This window comes from Hyperolius riggenbachi, chromosome 12 (assembly GCF_040937935.1).
Source record: "Hyperolius riggenbachi isolate aHypRig1 chromosome 12, aHypRig1.pri, whole genome shotgun sequence".
NCBI lineage: Eukaryota > Metazoa > Chordata > Amphibia > Anura > Hyperoliidae > Hyperolius > Hyperolius riggenbachi.
The window spans coordinates 174,542,322-174,564,840 of record NC_090657.1 but is presented as its reverse complement, the minus strand read 5'-3'; the positions used below and the strand labels follow the sequence as shown (position 1 = coordinate 174,564,840).

At 44.7% G+C, this 22,519-nt stretch overlaps 1 protein-coding gene across 12 annotated transcripts in view; it reads right to left on the bottom strand.

Annotated features, from left to right (window-relative positions):
* MYT1 (myelin transcription factor 1) overlaps positions 1-22,519 on the bottom strand; it is a 485,419-nt gene that overhangs the window by 65,712 nt on the left and 397,188 nt on the right. For 3 of the 12 annotated variants that reach the window (XM_068261865.1, XM_068261868.1, XM_068261869.1), the window contains exon 1: positions 8,664-8,733. The exons of 5 other annotated variants lie outside the window; for them this stretch is intronic. In XM_068261865.1, the coding sequence (XP_068117966.1) occupies positions 8,664-8,718 (55 nt within the window). In that variant the 5' untranslated portion in view covers positions 8,719-8,733. Of the gene's footprint in view, positions 1-8,663; positions 8,734-9,023; positions 9,120-9,698; positions 9,762-9,871; positions 9,915-14,157; positions 14,203-22,519 lie in introns of those variants that run through there. 4 more of the 12 variants (XM_068261876.1, XM_068261867.1, XM_068261866.1 and 1 more) reach the window with 4 other exon arrangements.

Sequence of the window (22,519 nt, the reverse complement as noted above, 5' to 3'; positions counted from 1 at the left end):
AGACATCCTCACGCTTCTCTATGAGGTCCTCACTCTGATGACAAGGTAGCTCCAGCTCTGTTCTATGAGGTGCTCACTCTCCTCCACAACGTCCTCACTCAGGCAACAGAGCAGCTCTCCTCTAGGAGGTCCTCATTCTTAACAGAGCCACTCTCCTCTAGAGGTCATCACTCTGGTAACAGAGCGGCTGTATTCTACGAGGTCTTCACTTTGGTAACTTGGCAGCTACCCTCTATGAGGTCTCCACTTTGGTAACTTAGCAGGTCCCCTCTATGAGGTCCTCACTCTGGTAACAAAGCAGCTCTCCTCTATGAGGTCCTCACTTTGGTAACTTAGCAGGTCCCCTCTATGAGGTCCTCACTCTGACAACATGGCAGTTCCCCTCTTGGAGGTCCTCACTTTGGTTACAAGACAATGACATAGTAAACGGTCTTAGTAAATATAGCATGACATTGACTCTAGCAACATATTCAGAAATGATTTGGAAAACTGCATATTTCTTCCTGGGATAGCCCTTTCCCACCATCATCCTTCCCTGCAGACCTGATGTTCTAACCCAACTGTAAAACATCTATATGGCCGTGCCATGGTCCTTTGGAGTTACTAGCAGCTCTAAGTGTTATCACGTGTCTATGGGATGGCGGCGGCCATTTTGTATGGAAAGCGATACTAAATTTACCAGGAAACAAGTGATATCACTGAAACCTAAAATGGTTGCTTTAACAGCCCTGTGAGCATTAACAAAGCATTCATTATCACACATATATTTAGCAATCACTCCTGCGGGGAGTTGCGTCTCTAGAATGACACACCGGGACATTAAGCTAATTAAAGATAGCAATGATTAAATATTATGCCAGTGCTTGCAAACAGTTACATCATCTCATAAGAGGGGACTGAAAAATTGCTACGATAAGTCTTGTTTACTGCCGTCAATGCACAAAACTTCTCAGCGAGAGGACTCTGGGTGGTGTAGCCACGGAACTCCCAGCGACCCCCCCTCAGAGTCTGATGACCTCAACATAAAAAAGTCTTCCTACTTCTTTATATTTAATGCTACTCTCATGAGATTTCTTAAGTTTACACTCTGCATCAGGCTCGGATTTACATCATAGGAGTCTATAGGCACAGATGTCCTGGTATCCTAGACTTCACCCTCCATGAACCTACAAACTCCCACCGACCCGCATCCCAAGTGTGCTGGCTGTCCCAGCTGTTACTTCTCCTTCTCCATCATAGGTAACTACAGGTGTCCCTTGGCATAAAAGTACCCTCAGTAATAAGTATTAAGCCTGAAGGTAGATCTCGTCACTGGAATTCAAAAAGCTGAGTGACTAACCTCTGATTTACGCTTTGCTTGGAACTCTGCATAAGGAGGGAGGCACAAGAGGAGGGAGTGAGCCGCCTTTCCATCATCAGGCGCCTGTAGCCATGAGCCTACAGTGCCTTATGGTAGATTCGGCCCTGCTCTGCATGGCTGGCAGAAGCAGTTACAGGTTATGGCAGGAGCGGTTCTGGTCTTTACTTCTCCTCTGCCAAAGGTGTGCAAAAATGTTGCTATACATTACTCTTCTCCTATGTTACTGTCACTTACAGTAGTTAGTAGAAATCTGGCAGAACTGAGAGATTCTTGACTAATCCATTTCTTCATGGGGGATTCTCAGCATTTCATTTATTCTTTGCAAAAGCACTCCTTGGAAAAGATCTATACAAACATGCAGCCGCCCAACCTGTTTGCACACTATTCTGGCAGTCGGACTGAGCAACTGTCGTTCACTAAGTGCTTTTGAAAATAAAGAAAACCCAGAGAACCTACCATGAGGAGATGGGCTAGTCCAAAACCAGTCAGTTCTGTCATATTTCTACTTCCTACTGTAAGGGACAGCAACAGAGTAGAAAAGTAATTTATAGGACATTTTACTCTGGCAGACGTACTTTTTATTTATGTGTTTTCATGTATTTTAAATGTTAAAATTTTTCCTACAAACCCGCACTAAACTGCATCACAAATGTGCTGGCTGTCCGAGCTGCTGCTTCTCCCGTACTTCTTTATGCCCATCATAGATAGCTACAGGTGCCCCTTAGTATTAGGTAGCCAAAAGTACCCTCAATATTAAGTAGCTAGAGGTGCCCCCCAGGTATTAGGTAGCTAGAGGAACTTCAGTATTAGGTAGCTAGTGGTGTCCCCGACTAAAGGGAGATCTCATCAGTGGAATCCCAAGAGCAGGGTGAGTAACCTCTCATTTACACCCTCACAGGTAAAGCAGGAGGGAGGAGGGAGGGGAGGGGAGTGAGCCCCCTTTCCATCATCATGCGCCTGTAGGCACGTGCCTACAGGGCCTTATGGTAAATCCAGCCCTGCGATTTTCCGGTGTGAAAAGGCCTTTACTGGATTTACTGTAGTTATCTAGCATTTTATTTTCTATGGGGAGAGGGGGTAGGTAATGAGTAGGGGGACCTTTTGGAAACAACAAGGTAAACATTTCCTAGAACTCTCCAGAAATCTTTGGGAGAGTGTAGGGAAAATTCACGGCTGGCCCATAACAGGTTTCGGCACCGTATATCAATGTAGCCTCCGGGCTCATAACGCCAGCTATGCATCACGGTGTACTTAGCACCGAAGCTGAATCAACTCTCCGGAGAGCTCGATATTAATCATCAGAAAGCGGAAATAGATCCTCGCAGTCACTCTACGCGTTCCGAGCCCACTCCCAGCACATATTCTCCACACTCCCTCCTTCTATTATTATTCCGCAGCCAGCAGAAATACTCAGAGAGAGAGAGAGGGGAGGCAGCCAATAGGAGCAGGCCGCATTACAATCTAGCGCAATACAACTATAAATTATGGCATCACATTCGCCTGGACACTTCCTGGCTTGATATTCGCGGCTGACGGACAAAATGGGATGAAAATGCGTTGTTAGCAGGTGGGGAGGGGGGATGAAGCAGGTTCCCTCATCTCCATTTCAGTGTTATTGAAAAACTGTCCTTTTTACAGGATTTCCGCTGTGGCAGATTCCGAGAAGCAGGAGAGGAGGCTTTGCTTCACTGGGGGGGGGGGGGGGGGGGGTGCTTGGCTTGGGACAGGATTACTCTGCGTTTTCAAGGAACTCACTTTGTTTTGTGAACATTGAATAGCAGAGGGGATGTTTGGGGCAAAAGAACAAAAAAAAATTACATACACAGGGGGGTTTATGGCAGTTACTATGACTAAATGACTAGGACTACTAATAATACTATGACTATGAATTTTTATGTAGAGTTCCTGTTTTGGAATCAAATCAGTCAATCCCTTTTCTTGAAATAGACACCTTTAGTTGATAAAAATAATGTCTGTTTTACATTATTATTATTATGTATTTATATAGCACTGACATTTTTTGCAGCACTTTACAGAGTACACAGTCATGTCGCTGACTGTCCTCAGAGGAGCTCACACTCTAATCCTACCATAGTCACAGTCTTCTGTCCTGCTATATTATTATTATGTATTTATATAACGCTGACATCTTCTGCAGCACATTACAGAGTACATAATCATGTCACTGACTGACCTCAGAGGAGCTCACACTCTAATTCTACCATAGTCATAGTCTAATGTCCCTGAAAGCGCCAAGGGCAGTTTTTAGGAGAAACAATTAACATGACTGTATGATTTTGGGATGTTTTAGGATGTGAGAGGGAACCATAGTGCCCAAAGGAAACCCATGCCAACCCAGGAAAAACATACAAACTCTGTGCAGATAATGTGCTTGCCCAGATTTGAACCTGGAACCCAATACTGCAAGGCCGTTCTCCACACTTGCACACTGAAGTCAACAACAGTGTCCGCTTTCTAAATATGGCAACTGTCCCTTATTGCTGAGACTCATCAACATAAGTGGCTATCAGGGAAAACCAAAGGACTGAATACAATTTAAACTTTTATAAACAACAAAGTTGTTCTGGTGATCTGCTGATTGCCAGGGCCGGATTTCAGGAAAGGCCAAAAAAGGCCAGGGCCCTGGGTGGTTGCAGCCTAGGGGGCAGCTGGACATGAAAAGGGGTTACTACATATAAAAAAGGAGGCTGAAAAATGGGGAGCAACACATTAAAAAGGGAAACTGATGCCCAAAGCAGCTGTTCATGAGAGAGAGGGGATACAGTACATGGATGATACACATGGAAGAGTGGGCTGCACATGGAACGGGGGGGGAGGTGCTGCTGCACAAGAGGGTGGAGCTACAACATACTTTGCCTAGGGGCATGTAAAGTATAAATCCTTGCTGATTGCCACTTTTCTAAAATAGGTCCTCTAGAGTTTCTCATCAGTCCAAACGTGGCCCCCAACATTGGGGAATTGGCTACACACTGTAAGCTTCCTCCTGAAACAACCACAAACTAGGACTGGGGAAAATCTAAAGCCTCTACATACCTATGATAAAGAAATGAAATAATGTAAGAAATTTTACTAAACTCATCCCTTGAATTGTGAAGCAAATACGGAGTCATGTCAATGTAATCTGATAATTTGAGAAGATGTTTACATTCGAGGTGAAATAAATATGGGGGTCACCTTCAGGTGTGTTCCTGGCCTGAGAACATCCCATGCTTCTCGTCCCTGGGAATAAGTGACATGAGAAATATGTTCTCCGTCCTGCAATGGTGGGGGGAGAGAACGCAAGACAAAAGCCTCGGCAGCAGGTTGGGAATTGAGAAGTGAGCAGGTGGGTCAAGTGGTCCTTATCTGTTGTCACTCTACAGCTCTGTAACCAGGGAATAGGAAACAGACGTTAACCGTCCATCTGTCCTCGCTTGACAAAGCGAAGGTGAGAAGAGGAACGTTCGCACTGCTGCGAGGACAAAGATACTCCCTGGTAGGTTCAGGCCAGGCCTCTGCCTGCTGTCAAGGCCACACCTCGTATCTCTGCCTCACCACAGCCCCCGGGGGAATCACTGGCCCATCTGTCACGCTGAACAAGTTGGAAGACAATCAGAGTTTTGTAAAGTTCAGATGCAAAGATACCCCACAGAGGTGGGAGAATGAACAGGCCCAATTTCTTGAAGTCCTCAGTAGAGTACAACATAACTTGTTCGCACAAGGAGGGGTGAACACGGATTAGCACAGCTGCTGGAGGAGCATGGAGTGGTCAAATTTCATAAATGAAGGATTGGTCCCAGGGGTGAAACTACAAATCATGGAGCCTCACAGCAAAACTTTAATGGGGCCCCCTTAATGTTCACAACCCTTTCCTTGCCTCCCTTGATGATCCTCACAAGCCCATCTCACAAGGGTCATAAAATAAGTGTGACCACCCATAACATGTGAAGCCACCAACAAAAAACTGATCTTCAGTATCAGAGTAAGGGAAGTTTAGTAGTTGGGGCCCTTCCACACCCTCGGGACCCCTTGCAGATCCCCCCGTTATGCCCCTGGTGCTACCTATCTCCACTGCCCCAAAACATGTCCTGATTTTTTTTACAGGAAATGGGCAAGATAGATCAGACCATAGAGAAGGTTGCCAAAAGGTGACTATGATTGCCAACTTTGCACGCATTCAAAGCCGTTTGTTAAATGTAGGTTGTTCTGGGATTAATAAAAATATATATATTGCTCTCGATGGATGCATACAAATGTGTTTATAGATGACCATTAAATCACAAACCTTTTAGCGACCCTCACTGTGACATAATATCCAAATGACAGTGGCAAGTCCTAACCCACTTAAAGTGAATGGGAACCGCATTTAAAAAAATGAGATAGATACTTACCCAAGGAGAGGGAGGGCTCTTGGCCCTATAGAGCCTTCCTGCTCCTCTCCTGGTCCCCTCGTTCCAGTGCTGGCTCGCCCGGTAGCAGTATTTGACTAAATTAGTCAAATACTGCTTTACCCGGCCTTAGGAGGCTTCAGAAGTCTTCAGGGAGCCCGAGTGCTCCTGAAGAAGGGCGGCCCTGTACTGCGCCTGCGCACGTCTCCCGAAGACTTCCAAATACCCTTTCGGCGGGGGGATTGAAACGGGGGAAGCCAGCACAGGATAGGGAGCACCGAGAGAGGAGACGGAAGGCTCTATACAACCCAGAGCCTTCCCTCTCCTTAGGTAAGTATTTGCTTTATTTTTTAAAAATGCGGTTCCCATTCACTTTAACTCGTCAAGCAATTGATTGATACCTCTCTGATTGGCTGCTCACAATCATGTGATCATGGCAAAGGTTTTGTACAGGCTGATCAAGACCAGTCAGAAGAAGTAAAAACCAATTAATTAATAAACCAGTCGTATGGTTGGTGTCTGCTGGTTGGACTTGATGGACGGATGTCTTTTTTCAACCAACCTATGCAACTATGTATGCTTCTCCGTAGCTTCTGAGACGCTCTCCCACTGAGTTGTAGCCCGAATACAGCACTTAATACCCCAGAGGAAATGGGACAAACACCCACAAAGTACATTGTCAGAATGGGCTTCAATAAAGTTATATTTTCTATTTAAATGACCACTATCTCAAAAAGTGTAAAATCTAAAATAAATGTATACAGGTACAAATAAGAAGTACATTTCCCCCAGAGTAAAGTGAGCCATAAATTACTTTTCTGCTATGTTGCTGTCACTAACAGTAAGTAGTAGAAATCTGACGGGACTGACAGGTTTTGGACTAGTCCATCACCTCATGGGGGATTCTCAGTTTTTTTTTTTTTCGAAAGCATTTCATGAATGGCAGTTTCTCTATCCAACTACCAAACCAGTGTGAAACGAGCAGGTAGGCTGGCCAGCATCTTTGTATAAATCCTTTACAAGAAGTGTCTTTAAGAATAAAGGGCATGCTGAGAACCCCCCATGAAGAGATGGGCTAGTCGAAAACCTATCAGTTCTGTCAGAATTTACTACCTACTGTAAGTGACAGGAACATAGGAGAAAAGTAATTTATGGCTCATTTTATTCTGCAAGAAACATACTTCTTATTTGTATGTGATTACAAGTATTTTACACTTTACAGTTTTTCATGACCGTGGTCCATTAAATTTACTTTGCTTTATTTGCTTTCATCTGGGAGGTAGGTCAGATGAAAGCCAGGTTTAAACTTTTTTTTTTTTTTTAGAAATGTTATACTTCTGCTGTGTTGTTGTACAGCCAATGGTTCTAAATATACTGTAATTCTCCTTTTTTGTATTGTTTTGTAGAGCACCTGGCATCTGGAAGCTGCCCCACGGTCCTAAGTGGGGACAGGGATAATTTACCCATGTGCCTCTACTGCGGTTGTCTTGGCGACAACCAGGATTTCTTTATTTTACATTTGTTATAAGATACGCCATTGGCCTATCTTGTGTTTTTGAGGTCTAAGTCCTGCCCATCTTCTGGCTGGTATTTGGGTAGTTGTGACCCTTTTACCTACATAAACATGTAATAAGCAATGCGGTGGGCGTGTCTCCATCGCTGGTCATCTGTTAGCAGCCTCCATCATGTGCGTTTCTCTCTCTCTCTCCTGCTACTCTCCCTTATTACTTTGCCTGTGATTTAGCATCTGAACCCTTTCACATTTAGCAATAACCAAATGCAAGCTGTGTACTTTAATCTTCCAAACACAGGCGCACCGCTGTGAAAATCATATACGCGCGTCTCCCCCGGCACGCAGTGCCCCCATCCTTTTCCATTTATATGCAAATGCCGACCTTTAACCCCAGCTGGCTATACGCAAGAATATTCCTAAAAATGCAAATAAAAGCGTGCAGTCATTTTCCCACTGCTTGAAGGTTTTATTCCCCAGAGCGGAGCGAGGGGCTGGGCGTAGCGGCCAAAGCCATTATATTACTGCGGATAGGACTGACAGTATCTGTCATGGCAGCTGAACTACAAACTCCAGCCATACTGCGCACCCATGTTGTACTAGAAATGTCCTTAATTATGATGAGGTCATTTGTGTTGGCCCTAGCAACCAGATTTTTTTCTGCTTTTACTTGTAAGGCTTTGCGTGTTGCCTTTAGTAATCAGTTTATCTATGCTTTTATATAAACTGAAGCCCTGTCTGTTGCCCCTAGCAACTGTAATTGCCCATTCTATCTCTAACGTGTTAGAGCAATGGTCTCTTCCATCTGATTGGTTGCTATGGGCTATAAAACCCCTAGCAACCACATTCTTCTGCCTACTATTAATCACAACATGTCCCTAGCAACCATAGTCTATCAATCATAATGCTAAATGTGCTGCCCCTAGCAACCAGAAGGCTCTGCCTACTATTAATGATAACACATGTTCCTAGCAATCATATTCTATCAATCATAATGCTAATTGTGTTGCCCCTAGCAACCATACTCTCTCTATATTTATTCATGTTGATAGGGCCCTGGCAGCCGTAATTGCCTTTCAATTTCTAACTGATCTAATAAACTGTTCTTGTTGCCAACGACAGCCCAATAAGTGATACTCTCTTATGTTTATAGGAAACAGCTAATGCATACTTGGTTGCTACAGACAACATACAGGGCCTCAAAATGACCAAATAGGAAACCTTACATCTATAGCAACTAGATTTATGCCCTATGGTGGATGGTTGCTATGGGCAAAGCCTGTTTGGCTATGCCTAAAAGAGGAGATGCTCCTGGTTTCCATAGCAACCAGAGCCCCATTATGCAGGTGGGAACTGTAGAAGAAAAGGCAGAATCTGATAGGTTGCTAGGGAAAACACAGTTTACCCCCTTCAGAGGTGCTCTGTGGTCCAGGGTCCTTATTTGTTATTTGCATCATCATTGTTTACCGGGGACCCTTCTGTACCAGCAGGGAGAGTTTTACAAAGTAGCTTTTGGCCAGCTACAGACCTCCTCCTCTGTGAGCACCATGAAAAGCACCAACAAAATGGCCGCCTACATCTATCCAGAAGAAGGGCTTCAGTCATCATTTGGACCATAGCTTACAAACAGCAGCACAAATGATTCTGCAATTCAGAAAATGTTACTACTTTACAGAATAATGACAAACTTAAAGAGAACCTGTACTGAGTAAAAAGATTTAAAATAAACACATAAGGTAACTTCAAATGAACATTACATAGTTACCTTGCCATCAGTTCCTCTCAGAAGCTCACCATTTTCTTCTGACAATAATCCCTTCCAGTTCTGACAATATTTTGTCAGATCTGAAATATATCAGTTGCTGTCAGTAAAATATCAGTTGCTGTCAGTTAAAGCTGAGAAGAAAACTGATGCACCAGGTAATGTCCATGTTTCCCTATGGCTCAAGTGGGCGATGTTACAGTTTAACTGTGTGCTGACCAGAAAGCTGTTAATGGCCATTTTCAAAATGGAGGACGGAAAATTCCCTTGATCACAGTGAACAAACAGGACGCGGGACAGGAGAAAGACACTGAGGAGTAGACTACATGGAAGGTAAGTATGACTTGTGTATGCTTATTTTGACTTTTTTCAGTTCAGTTTTCTTTAAAGGGAACCTGAGGTATGTCTCATATGGAGGCTGACATATTTATTTCCCTTTTAAAAATGCAGATTGCCTGGCTGTCTTGCTGACCCTCTAATACTTTTAGCCATAGACCCTGGACAAGCATGCAGATCAGATGTTTCTGACCAAAAAAAAAAAGATTAGCTGCATGCTTCTTTCATGGTAACTGAGAAACTAAGGATAATGGATCACAGGGGGGTTCTTAGTAGGGTGGGAATATACAGACACATGTTTCTTTCATAGCGCTACACCTTCAGCTACAACAACCCACAAACCTGATCTGGAGTTCTTGGTCAGCAGATGTGTTGCCATGGATACCGCAGCACTCCTCCGGAGTGGTACGGAGTGGTACAATTCTGATAGGCCCCTGCAGAGTGAGGCACCTGGGGGGAGGGGTCATCTATTAGGGGCATATAAAGCTTTTTTCTGTAGGTTTCATGTATTTTACCTCTAAACATTCTGCTGATGTGCCGACAGAGGCATGACCGACAACACTGGGTTTCTGCAAAGAGACTCGGGCCTAAGGTGGCTGCTGCCCAAGGGGGCGGTGGGACATGGAAGAGTATGGAGGAGAGAGGTAAAGTGAGCCAGCACTGCAGTTCAAGTGTAGTTTATTGGGTACAGAAGTAATAAAAGCACTTACAATCGGTTTGCGTCGGATGCGATGCGGATGTGGTGGGCGCCAGGTCTATATCCCCCTGCGGACGTCCGTTTCGCGCGTCTAGCGCTTGTTCACCGCAATGGGGGTAACACATGGAAGAGGAGGCTGCACATGGAATGCGAGGAAGGCTGCTGTACATGGGAGTAGCATATGGAAGAGTGGGCTGCTGAACATGGGTGTAACACATGGAAGAGGAGGCTGCACATGGAATGGGAGGAAGGCTGCTGTACATGGGAGTAGCATATGGAAGAGTGGGCTGCTGAACATGGGTGTAACACATGGAAGAGGAGGCTGCACATGGAATGGGAGGGAGGCTGCTGTACATGGGTGTAACACTTGTAAGAGTAGGCTGCTGAACATGGGTGTAACTCATGAAAGAATGGGCTGCACATGGAATGGAGGCTACTGTACATAAATGCTATACATGGAAAAGAGGGCTGCACATGGAATGGAAGAGGGCTGCTGTACATGGATGTTACACATGGAAGAGGGGGCTGCGAATAGAATGGGAGGGGAGCTGCTGTACATGGATGATACACATGGAAGAGGGGGATCAAGACTGAATAGGAGGGGGCAGCTGCACAAAGAAGGGGAGCCACAAGAAAGCTGGCCTAGGGGTGAATAGCCCAGACACAGTGGGCTCAGGAAAGGTAAATGGAAAATTTACAAGAAAACGAGAAGAGTTTGAGGATAAACAGGCATTTCTGACTTTAGCGCGGTTGCAACATTTCCCGCGGATTAACTTTCATCATCATCAAGTCATTGATCGGCGGGAGAAATACTGCTCTATTTACGGTGGCTGCACGTCGATTGGCTCGCTGGCTGGGCAGCTCTTGCGCGGCGCGGGTGTACAGGAAATGGTTAACAATTGAAATTATGTAAAAAGTGCGAGTGCATCGGGCAGCGTTTTGCTCAGTCAGCTGCCTCTGCCTGGTCACGTGACTGCCAGCAATAATTCAAACGCTTCTTGTGCCATTCCACTCCTATCCAGTTACACTCAGCCGCTCAGCGACCGCCTCTCTTCCCCCCTCTTCGTTTCTCATTTCCAAACCGGCATCAGTGTTAATAAAACGCTCAGCCTTGAAATGGCAGAGAAAGGAAATTGATTTTTTTTTTTCCACCATGTTCAAAAGATATTTTGCAAATTGCAGCACACAGGAAACAGCCTGAAAACCATGTAACGCCTTCAATGCCGACACGGTCATGGCGATACGAGTCCCGCGTGACCATCGGTTGTATTATAAAGTGTTTCAAGTGCATGGGCTGTTTGCTACATTACCCCCCCCCCCCTCCCTCGGCTACAAAATAAGAAAAAAAAGAACATATTTGACCAAATTACTAAATTCTTTCCGTCACTCAAAATAACCATTTCACTATCTGAGGGGAAAAGAACTCAGCACAACTCAGCTCAATTTAAATTGTGAGTATTCTGAGCTCTCTTTAATCCTAAGCGACTGTTTACAAAGCCCTGTTCACAATCAAAAAAAAAAAAAAAAAAAAAGGAGACTGCTATGACACCTGGGCCCATATGCAATTACATTTTTCTCCTGAGTTCAGGGCCGGCCTTAGGTTTTACAGCGCCCTGAGCGAAACCTGATTTCCCCCCCCCCCCCCCCCTTCAACCTCTTCCCGCGTGCGCACGCACACACACACAGGACCATATGCAATTCACCTCTTCTCCTGAGTTATCTCCTAGGACAGTGGTTCCCAAACTTTTTGACGTTGTGACACATCACGCCAAATGCTCAGATCTCCGTGACACGTCACATATGTATAATAGAAAAAATACTATTAAAAACCACGAATAGATGGAAAGAGTGCATTATCCTGAATGCACTTAAAAATGAAGGCTAGAACCTTTCAGGAATATTAATAAAAACAATCAGTAGGACAGTTAGCGCCCCCCCCCCCCCATTTAAAATGATAGCACAGCACCGACAATTTGCACCACACATCCTAGCCGCAGTGCGCCCCCCCAAAAAAAACGCCCTCAGACTCGATATAGGTAGGTAGCCAGGTATAGGTGCCCCCAGTGTAGGATCTCATGTGTAGGTGCCCTCAATATAGGTTGCCAAGCACAGGTACCACCAGTATAGGAAGTCAGTTGAAGGTCTCCATCCCCCCCCCCCCCTCCTAGGTAGCCCGGCGTAGGTGCCTCCAGTATAGGTAGCCAGGTGTTAGTGCCCTCAGTAAAGGTAGCCAGCTATATGTGCCACCAGTATAGGAAATCAGGTGTAGATGCTCTCAGTATAGGCAACCAGCTATAGGCGCCCCCTTGGAAGCCGGCGCCCTGAGCGACCGCTCCGGTCGCTCGGGTCAAAGGCCGGCTATGCCTGAGTTTTCTCCTCGGTGCTATTTTCAGAATTGTCAATAAAATGCCCTTAGGCCACCAGAAAGGAAGAAAATACTCAAAATCATATTGATAGTACTTTATGATTTACTTTTGGTACTTTTTTTTAGTTGAAAAGTACTGGAAAGTTATTTTAAATAGAAGATGACAAATTATCTCCTGACCTAAATGAATTGCAAATAGCCCCTGGGCACATATGCAATTCACTTTTTCACCTGAGTTTTCTCTTAGGTGATATTTCCATAACGTGTAATTAAAATGCCTTTCAAGCCACCAACAAGTAAGAAGATGCTCAAAATAATTTTGTCAGTACTTTTCCACCTACTTTTTTGTACTTTTTTCAATGCAAAGTGCTAAAAAGTTATTTTAAATCAAATATGAAAAAATATCTCCTAGGAGAAAACTAAGTCATCTCCTAGGAGTTCATTTTCATATTCTCTTTAAAAAAATGGAAGTACTTTACAACCGAAAAAGTACCTAAGTGTTGGTGATAAAGTACTATCAAAATTATTTTGAGTATTTTCTTGCTTGTTGGTGGTTTAAAGAGACTCTGTAACAAATTTTTCAGCCTTAGTTCTTCTATGCTATAAGTTCCTATGCCTGTTCTAATGTGCTCTGGCTTACTGCAGCCTTTCCTAATTGCACTGTCTCTGTAATAAATCTTATCTCCTTTCCTCTGTGGTGTCTGTGGGGCTAAGGCTTAAATGTGTGGAATGTGCAGGGCTGCTTGTGATTGGATAGAAGCGATACACACCCTCTGCAGGCCCCCTGCACACTCTGTATGACTCACACACTCTGTTTATGTGAGCCTATCACAAGCTGGTTAGTTTGTTTGTAAACACTGCCTAAAACTGTTAATTACAAGCCAGGATTGCAGCAGAGAGTGGCAGAAACAGCACAGAGGGGCACAGGAGAAAATAAGGAATAGAATGGTATGCTTTTTAGTGTAAGAATATTAGAGTACAGATTCTCTTTAAAGGGGATTTTATGACAAAGTGTGAAAATATCACCCAATTATAAGGAGAAAAAGTTAATTTCAGGTGGGCCCTAGGCCCTTATTCAATTCAATCGTTCACATGATCCCGCGCCTGCACCCACATCGCGAGACTGCGGAAATGACCACTTGTTGCTCAAAAAAATCGCCAGCCATCAGAAAAATGGCCTGGGAAATTGCATGGTGGGTACAGGCCTTTAAAACATGCATACATGTTAACTCACCCTTGTTGCCTCTGGCGCTGCACTCCACTACGCATTCCAGCTCTCATATACTTCCTCGTGAAGAAGGAAGTACGTGAGAGCTGGAACATGAGGTTGAATGCAGCGCACAGCATCAGTGACAAGGGTGAATTAACACCCCCTTCTGCGATGTACAAAGATTCAGGTTCTGATCAGAAGGATTCAGAACAAGGTTCCATATTCAAATATTCTGAACGCACCAAAAAGAGTAATAAGGGCCTGTACACACTGCTGCACTCGCGCTGCCTTTTTACAATCGCAGGCAATTTTTTGAAAAATCATGAAAATCGTGATGACCTGTACACACTGGTACAATGCTATTTTTCTATTTTTATGTAGGCTTTGTGATTAAAAATTGCAAGCGCAGCAGTGTGTACAGGCCCTAAGCCTTTAAAGGGTAACAGAACTTACTCACATAACCACAATTAATAGTTTGTACACTAATGTATATATAAAAAAACTAACAAAACGAAATTGAATTCCCCACCTAGGACATTCAGATACAGAGATCTTGTTGCCTAGCGCCCCTCAAATCCACAATGGCAGTTGGTGGCATTATTTTCTGTCAATCTAAAGAAGCTAGGTAGTTTGGAGGAGGCGGGGCTTATCAGCAAAGGGCAGGGCTTCTGTTTGCAGGGCATGCCCTCTGACATCAGCCAGAGAAGTGCTGATTAGAGATGGTCACTGAGATTCAAATAATTTCAAGCTGATGCAGCATTATGCAAATTTTGTGTATGCCAAAAAATGTAGCAATCGAATCCTGCTGAGGTAACGTTCAATGAGTCAATTTTCAAGCTGTAAAAATTTGCATGCAAAATTTGCATAATCCTGCATCAACTAGAAATAATTTGCATCTCATTGACCATCCCTAGCACCGATATTTCTGCAAATGTAATGGCACTTTTCCAACTGCAGCTATCACTGAAGAACTCAACATCGCTACCTTGTTTAAGCGATGTTTAGCTTTATCGCCACTTAATAGCTAGCCAGTAGCGTTCAGTCAGAGACGGATGATTCGCAAGGCAATTTAGGCAGCTGCCTAGGGCCTTTATAGAGATTAGGGGCCTGGTTGATGCTAGCTCCAACCGAATCTTCCCATAAAAGCCAGATGGGCCTGAAGGGTGGGCCCAAAATTACTTGCCTAGAGCCCCATTTCACCTTAATCCATGTCTGCGTTTTATGCTTTTGTAGTGGCAGACGCCACGGGCAGCAGATATAAAGAAGGACGGTAGCGTTCCTGATTTTCAGCATTCAGCTTGGCACTTTAGCCACGCCGCATCACTTTAAGAAGTGAAAGGAATGAAAGTCAATGAGCCGCGTACAGCTGCTTTCTCTAGCGAGACATGACGGTCACGCCTGGCGATCCATTACTCCATTCAAGTGGCGGGAGTCGGCGATTGCAGTCTTAGGTGAATTTACGGTACGATAATCAAGCACCGATTGCTTCAACGGTGAACAAAACATTATCAGTGTGTTATAATGGGGTCATAAAAGAGGAAAGGAAAAAAACTGCACTTTCTCCCTCCCCTGCCATATGAAGCCCCGCCTCTCAGCTCCTTCCCGCCCATTCCATGTGCTGCCCCCTCTGCCATGCGTAACATCCATGTACAGCAGCAGATCCCATAGATTGCCCTTTCTTCCTCTCCTGCCATATGAAGCCCTGCCTCTCAGCTCCTCCCCTCCCATGTGCTGTCCCCTCTACCATGCGTAACATCCATGTACAGCAGCAGATCCCATAGATTGCCCTTTCTCCCTCCCCTGCCATATGAAGCCCCACCTCTCAGCTCCTCCCCTCCCATTCCATGTGCTGCCCCCTCTCCCATGCGTGACATCCATGTACAGCAGCAGATCCCATAGATTGCCCTTTCTCCCTCCCCTGCCATATGAAGCCCCACCTCTCAGCTCCTCCCCTCCCATTCCATGTGCTGCCCCCTCTCCCATGCGTGACATCCATGTACAGCAGCAGATCCCATAGATTGCCCTTTCTCCCTCTTCTGCCATATGAAGCCCTGCCTCTCAGCTCCTCCCCTCCCATGTGCTGTCCCCTCTCCCATGCATAACATCCATGTACAGCAGCAGATCCCATAGATTGCCCTTTCTTCCTCTCCTGCCATATGAAGCCCTGCCTCTCAGCTCCTCCCCTCCCATGTGCTGTCCCCTCTCCCATGCGTAACATCCATGTACAGCAGCAGATCCCATAGATTGCCCTTTCTTCCTCTCCTGCCATATGAAGCCCTGCCTCTCAGCTCCTCCCCTCCCATGTGCTGTCTTCTCTCCCATGCGTAACATCCATGTACAGCAGCAGATCCCATAGATTGCCCTTTCTCCCTCCCCTGCCATATGAAGCCCCACCTCTCAGCTCCTCCCCTCCCATGTGCTGTCCCCTCTCCCATGCGTAACATCCATGTACAGCAGCAGATCCCATAGATTGCCCTTTCTTCCTCTCCTGCCATATGAAGCCCTGCCTCTCAGCTCCTCCCCTCCCATGTGCTGTCCCCTCTCCCATGCGTAACATCCATGTACAGCAGCAGATCCCATAGATTGCCCTTTCTTCCTCTCCTGCCATATGAAGCCCTACCTCTCAGCTCCTCCCCTCCCATGTGCTGTCCCCTCTCCCATGCGTAACATCCATGTACAGCAGCAGATCTCATAGATTGCCCTTTCTTCCTCTCCTGCCATATGAAGCCCTGCCTCTCAGCTCCTCCCCTCCCATGTGCTATCCCCTCTCCCATGCGTAACATCCATGTACAGTAGCTAGCTTTCCTCCCTTGGGCAGCACCTCTTCTCTACCATGTGTCGCTCCCCATTTGCAGCCCCCCTTTTCCATATACAGCAACGCCTCTTTCATGTTCAGCCCCCCACTGGAAAGTAGGTGCCCTAGGCTACAGCCTGTATGGCCTTTGCAGATATCTGGCCCTGATTCCTCTCTGTTTTGGTTTCCTGTATATGTGAAACCCCAGCTCTTCAGCACAATCCTACCTAATAAAACCTAACTGTCCCTGTGTACTCCTGTCCCTGTGTCCCTGTGTCCATGCTTTTTGCTACTGTGCATGTGCGCAAGACAAGACAAGAGGATAGGGCCAGTTAGCCGGGCAGGTGCGTGTGTGCGGGCGGAGGGGTGAGCTCTCACACGTGTGGCAGACGGGTGCGCACTGACATGCGGTGGCGGTGAGAGACAAACCTGGAGCCTGTTTTCAAACATGCTTAGGTCTACTAGTAAAATAATAATGTCATATTAATCATTATATGAAAAACGCATTATCTTTAAACGCTTATATGATTCCGTAGTTATAGTTTTCTTTGACTTTCAATATGGAAGGTCTTTAAGGAGCAAATCATTCTAAAGCTACTACTTGCCTTAGTCATAGCCTAATGTCCTACCATATTATTATTATGAATTTATATAGCACTGACATCTTCTGCAGCACTTTACAGAGTACATAGTTATGTCACTGACTGTCCCCAGAGAAGCTCATAATCTAATCCCTACTATAGTCATAGTCTAATATCCTTCCATATTATTATTATTATTATTATGGATTTATATAGCACTGACATCTTCTGCAGCACTTTACAGAGTACATAGTCATGTCACTGACTGTCCTTAAAGGAGCTCATAATCTAATTCTATTATAGTCACAGTCTAATGTCACTAACAGTCTAATGTTAGGTACACACCATAAGATAGTTTGGCAGATAGATGGTTCAATAGATAATTTCCATCATGTCCGATCTTATTTTGGATAGTTTTCTGATCAATTTCTCATAGAAATGAATGGAAATTGATAAGAAAAGATACGAAAATCGATCGGAAAATCGGCGAAAATCTCATTGTGTGTACCTAGCATAATGCTAGGTACACAGCATACATTTTTCTGGCAGATTTACCTGCCAGATCTATTATTTTCAACATGTCCGATCTGAATTTCAATCGATTTTTCAATTTTTTGATCCATTTTCATAGAACTGAAAGAAAATTCAGATCGGACATATTGGAAATAATCGATCTGGCACGTTCAACTGTCATAAAATTGTATGGTGTGTACCTAGCATAAGGGCAATACGTAAGGGAACCAATTAACTTCTTGAGAAAGCAGGCCTTAGTTTCTTCACACTTTCTAAATGCACTGCTTCTCGGTTATTGTGAGATACACTTTGTGGTTTCTCCACAATCCATTTTGTCCAGGATACATAAAGTTCGTAGACGAATCACGACAGCCACTAAGTTATGAAAAAAACAGAAAAGGAAAGTAAGTCTTATTTTTTTGATTTGATTAAAAAAAAATTACTTGTCTATAAAGTAGCGAGTGAAAGAAGTCCATGTTTAGACTGGAGAAGCCTGGCCTACGATTCTATGAAGACTTGGGCCTTGTGTGGTTAGGTTGTCTATCCTCTCTTTTCCTGAGGCTGGGCAGCTCCTCCTCCTCCTGCTCCAGGCCTCTTTCTCTCTCTCTCTGTTAAGCTGCTGCTAGCATTTTATTGGTCCCCGATGAAGTCTCAGCTGTTTAATTCCCAGTAATTATGAATAGCTTGAAAAGTCTGGTGAGAAGTCACCTGGTCCTACAGCCACCTCTTGGCCCCCTGTAACCCCTCTCCGAGTGATGAGCCGTGCAAATCAGCTGCCTGGCAAATTCATTTGTGAAACAATGGCCAGCCCAGGCCTGCAACAGCTATAAAAAGCCTATGAATGTATCAGGCAACAAAGGGAGAGCGAGATTGTCAGGCGTTCGTCCTTTAACGCTAACCATAATAGACACACAAGTGGGGCTCCAAAGAAAGACACTTAACCCACAGCGGTGCTTCCGAGATTCCGTGTACTCTGTTGTATATGAGTAATATGAACAAGCTGAACTAATTATTTCTTCATGCTGAGCTAAAACTCTTCCATCTCCAATGTATCACTCGAGGTTCCGCTTTGTAGCAGACAGAGCGATCAGGGATGAGATAGATTGGGGGGCATGCACGCAACATGGAGACTTATAATGATGACGAGCCTCGGCAACACAAGAGGTGTTCCACCTACGGAGATGCCTCTCTTTGGTGCCGTAACCTTCACGGTATGGGACTAATCACAGGTGGAAAACATCTTAACTGTCCACTTGTCCTCTCGCTGGTCATGGGTGAGAAGGCTGAAGAGGCCACTAAAATGTTCTCTTTGCCTAACCACAGAGTCAAGGGCTGTCATGGAGATACCTCAGCATTCCTCAGGCAGTTGGGAGATGTAATCCCTCCGGTAGCTGGGAGATGTAATCCTTCCAGCCTCCTAAGGACTTTTCCTAGAACCTCCTCTCGTTAAAATGGTTTTGGGATTAGCTACAGAAGGAACCCTTCCCAAGAGACTTTCCTATGCAGAACAGAACAGTGCTTCTGGCATAGCTTTGTTGAGAAGAGAAGATCCTCATCTCAGAGGTGCTCTTGGACTGCTAAGCTTCCTTATCTGCCGTGAAGAGCAGAGGCAAAACTTCAGATCATTGGAAGACAGCAAGGTATTGATGGAGCTAGAACCACCAACCCCAGGCACATTTTAGCCTCCTCCATGGATATATGCAGTCATGTACAACTATAGTCCTCTTGCTTATGGTTGAGAAGGCTGAATAGACCAATACAACTTTTTCTTTGCCCAACTACAGTCTTTGTCTCAGAGATGTCCAGACATTCCTCAGCAAGCTAGGAGATATAGTCCCTCTAGTGTCTCACAGACAGACTGATAGACAGTCCCAGAACTTCCTCTCGCTAGGATGTTTTTGGATTAGGAGTCCCACTGTGTCTGGCATCGCTCAATTCAAAAAGGTAGATCCTCTACTGAAAGACGCTACACTTTCATGGGAGCCCATAGGAAAATATCGATATGAGTGCCGTCACAATGCATATACTGGTGTCTCTCCTGCCAGCAGAGGACTAGGACAATATGACTTGGGGGGCAAACATAACCAAGTCGCCTTGGTTGAGTGTAATGTGTAGGCACTCTTCTTACTGAGCTGTCAAATGGAGTACTTAGATGTATACTTGGGGTTGGCAGTTTTGCAAAGAACATATTTCTCTACAGCTTATGCTAATGACCGTGTCCTTCAAGGAATTATGAATCACAGCTGGTAATTAGAACGGACGATGGAACTATAGACCAATCAGTAAACCTCAAGTCATGTCCAAAAACTAGATAATGGAAACCCACTACTCACGCATTACATCACAATCTGTAATGCCTGTGATGTATAAGAGGGCGGGAGAAGGTGGAGCCATGCTAATTGGTTTGGGTATTTCTGTGTCCAGCCCCCCTACAATAATAAGTGAATACTTGAGTAGTCATACACAGGGAGGATTGAGTGATTGCTCTGTTAGCTGGTAGAGAAGGTAATGAGCAGGCAGGGGAGACGTGCTGAGGATCTAGCTTGTACGAACCTTCTGTCATTCATGAAAGTTTTGTTTTTACCAATGTTTTTCATACCTAAATAAAATAATATACTGTTTTATTAAATGCTTATGGATAAAACTGTCATTTTTTTTTGTTTCTTTTTAAAGAGAACCCGAGGTGGGTTTGAAGAATATTATCTGCATACAGAGGCTGGATCTGCCTATACAGCCCAGCCTCTGTTGCTATCCCAAACCCCCCTAAGGTCCCACTGCACTCTGCAATCCCTCCATAAATCACAGCCACGCTGCTGACAAACAGCTTGTCAGAGCTGGCTGTGTTTATCTCTATAGTGTCAGTCTGCTGCTCTCCCCGCCTCCTGCAGAACTCCAGTCCCCGCCTGCATCCCTTCCCTCCCTGCTGATTGGAGGGAAGGGACGGGGGCAGGGACCGGAGCTATGCAGGAGGCGGGGGAGCAGCTGAGACTGACACTACAGATGTAAACACAGCCTCACAGCACGGCTGTGATTTATGAGGGATTGCAGAGTGCAGGGGGACCTTAGTGGGGTTTGGGATAGCAACAGAGGCTGGGCTGTATAGGCAGATCCAGCCTCTGTATGCAGATAAAATTCTTTAAACACACCTCGGGTTCTTTTTAACCTATGTGTCCCCTCCTACCCACGTCAGTTAATCATGGCATAATTGATCTACACCCAGTTATCTCCTAGTTTGTTCAAAAATATTTCCCCACTAGGAAAAAGGCTTTAACACAGTCATTTATAGACTAAAGTAGGGAAAATGTAAAAATTATCATCCATGTATAATACATGGATGATCATTTTTACATTTTCCCTACTTTAGTCTATCCCTATATCAAGAGAGCCAAGAAGAACCAACAAGGGCCAAAAATGATCCCAAAAACATAAATCCAAAATTTATTAATCACAATACAGGAATTATTTAGGCTTAAAAAAGAGAGATGTGGCAACAACTTCACTAGGCGATACTGCCTGTACCGAGATCCCAAACAGCTGCCAGGAGACAATATTGGCTTCAAGAGAACATGTCTGATGTAAATCAATTATCATTCAAATTATTGGCTGCAAGTGTCTCAATTCCTGGATGGAAATCAGAAAGTTCTAAAGTGCATAAAACAGCATATGCATCCAAAGGCTCCTGTAGGTGTATATAAAATGGTGCTACCACTTTAGGAATCAAATTTCAGCATTCCTTCTTTCACCTAAGGAATATTGCAAAAATTAAGCACCTCATTCCTTCAGAGGATCAACCATAGTTCACGCCTTCATCAAATCATGTCTGGTCTACTGCAATGCCCTCTATGCAGGCCTTCCAAATAAAGACCTGCACCGCCTGCAGCGAGTACAGAATGCTGCCTCAAGGCTGTTGACAAGCCAACCCCGCCATTGTCACATAACACCAATCCTTTGCTCACTGCACTGGCTACTCATAAAATTGAGAATCCTTTTCAAAATTGGCATGCTAACATTCAAATCCCTACACGACCTAGGCCCAGGATATTTGAAGTATTTGTTGCAACTGTGTCACACCTCCCACAACGTCAGATCAAAAGAATCCAATAACTTGACCACCCCCAGAATCCAACTAAAACCTTTGGAGCCAGAGCTTTCTGTTATGCTGCCCCTACCCTGTGGAATGCCTTGCCAAACTTAATCTAGAAAGCTCCAACCCTGGACACATTTAAATCAAAACTGAAAAGCTACCTGTTTAGTCTGGCATTGATGATCACATACGTTTTTCCCTGTAGACATGTACTGATCTGAGACAGGCTTATGTGCATTGGGCCCTACGGAGAAAAGCGTTTTGTATATGTTTTGTTGTTGTTGTTACCAATGCACACTCGGGGCACAACCCACTCGAGATATTTTGTTTTGGTCAGTGTAGATGCTATCATCAGACAACCATGAACAGAAGTTCATAGATGGAGACCCAGTCCGCCAGGTGATTTGGTCCCCTTATGCAGTCATCCTCTAATGTACAGAGAGAGAGATATCCAGATATAGTATGAAGCTGAAAGTTTAAACCCTACTTAATACAGTCCTCCAACTTGCTCAAATAAAGGGATGGTAAGTGGCACAGAAAACAAAAATTGAAGGAAACTGAAAACTAGAAGAACATTTAAGCAGCACATTTTTCACATCAGCACACATTGCATCTGGTTTACAATCAGTACAGGCACAGAGTAACAGCTTTTACTGAACATACTGGAAGCAGCAGAGATCAGCACACACTGCAGCTAGTTTACTATCAGTACAGGCACAGAGTAACAGCTTATACTGTACATACTGGAGGTAGCAGAGATCAGCACACACTGCAGCTAGTTTACTATCTATACAGACACAGCGTAGCCGCTTATACTGTACATACTGGAAGAAGCAGAGACCAGCACACACTGCAGCTAGTTTACTATCAGTACAGACACAGAGTAACAGCTTATACTGTACATACTGGAGTAGCTGAG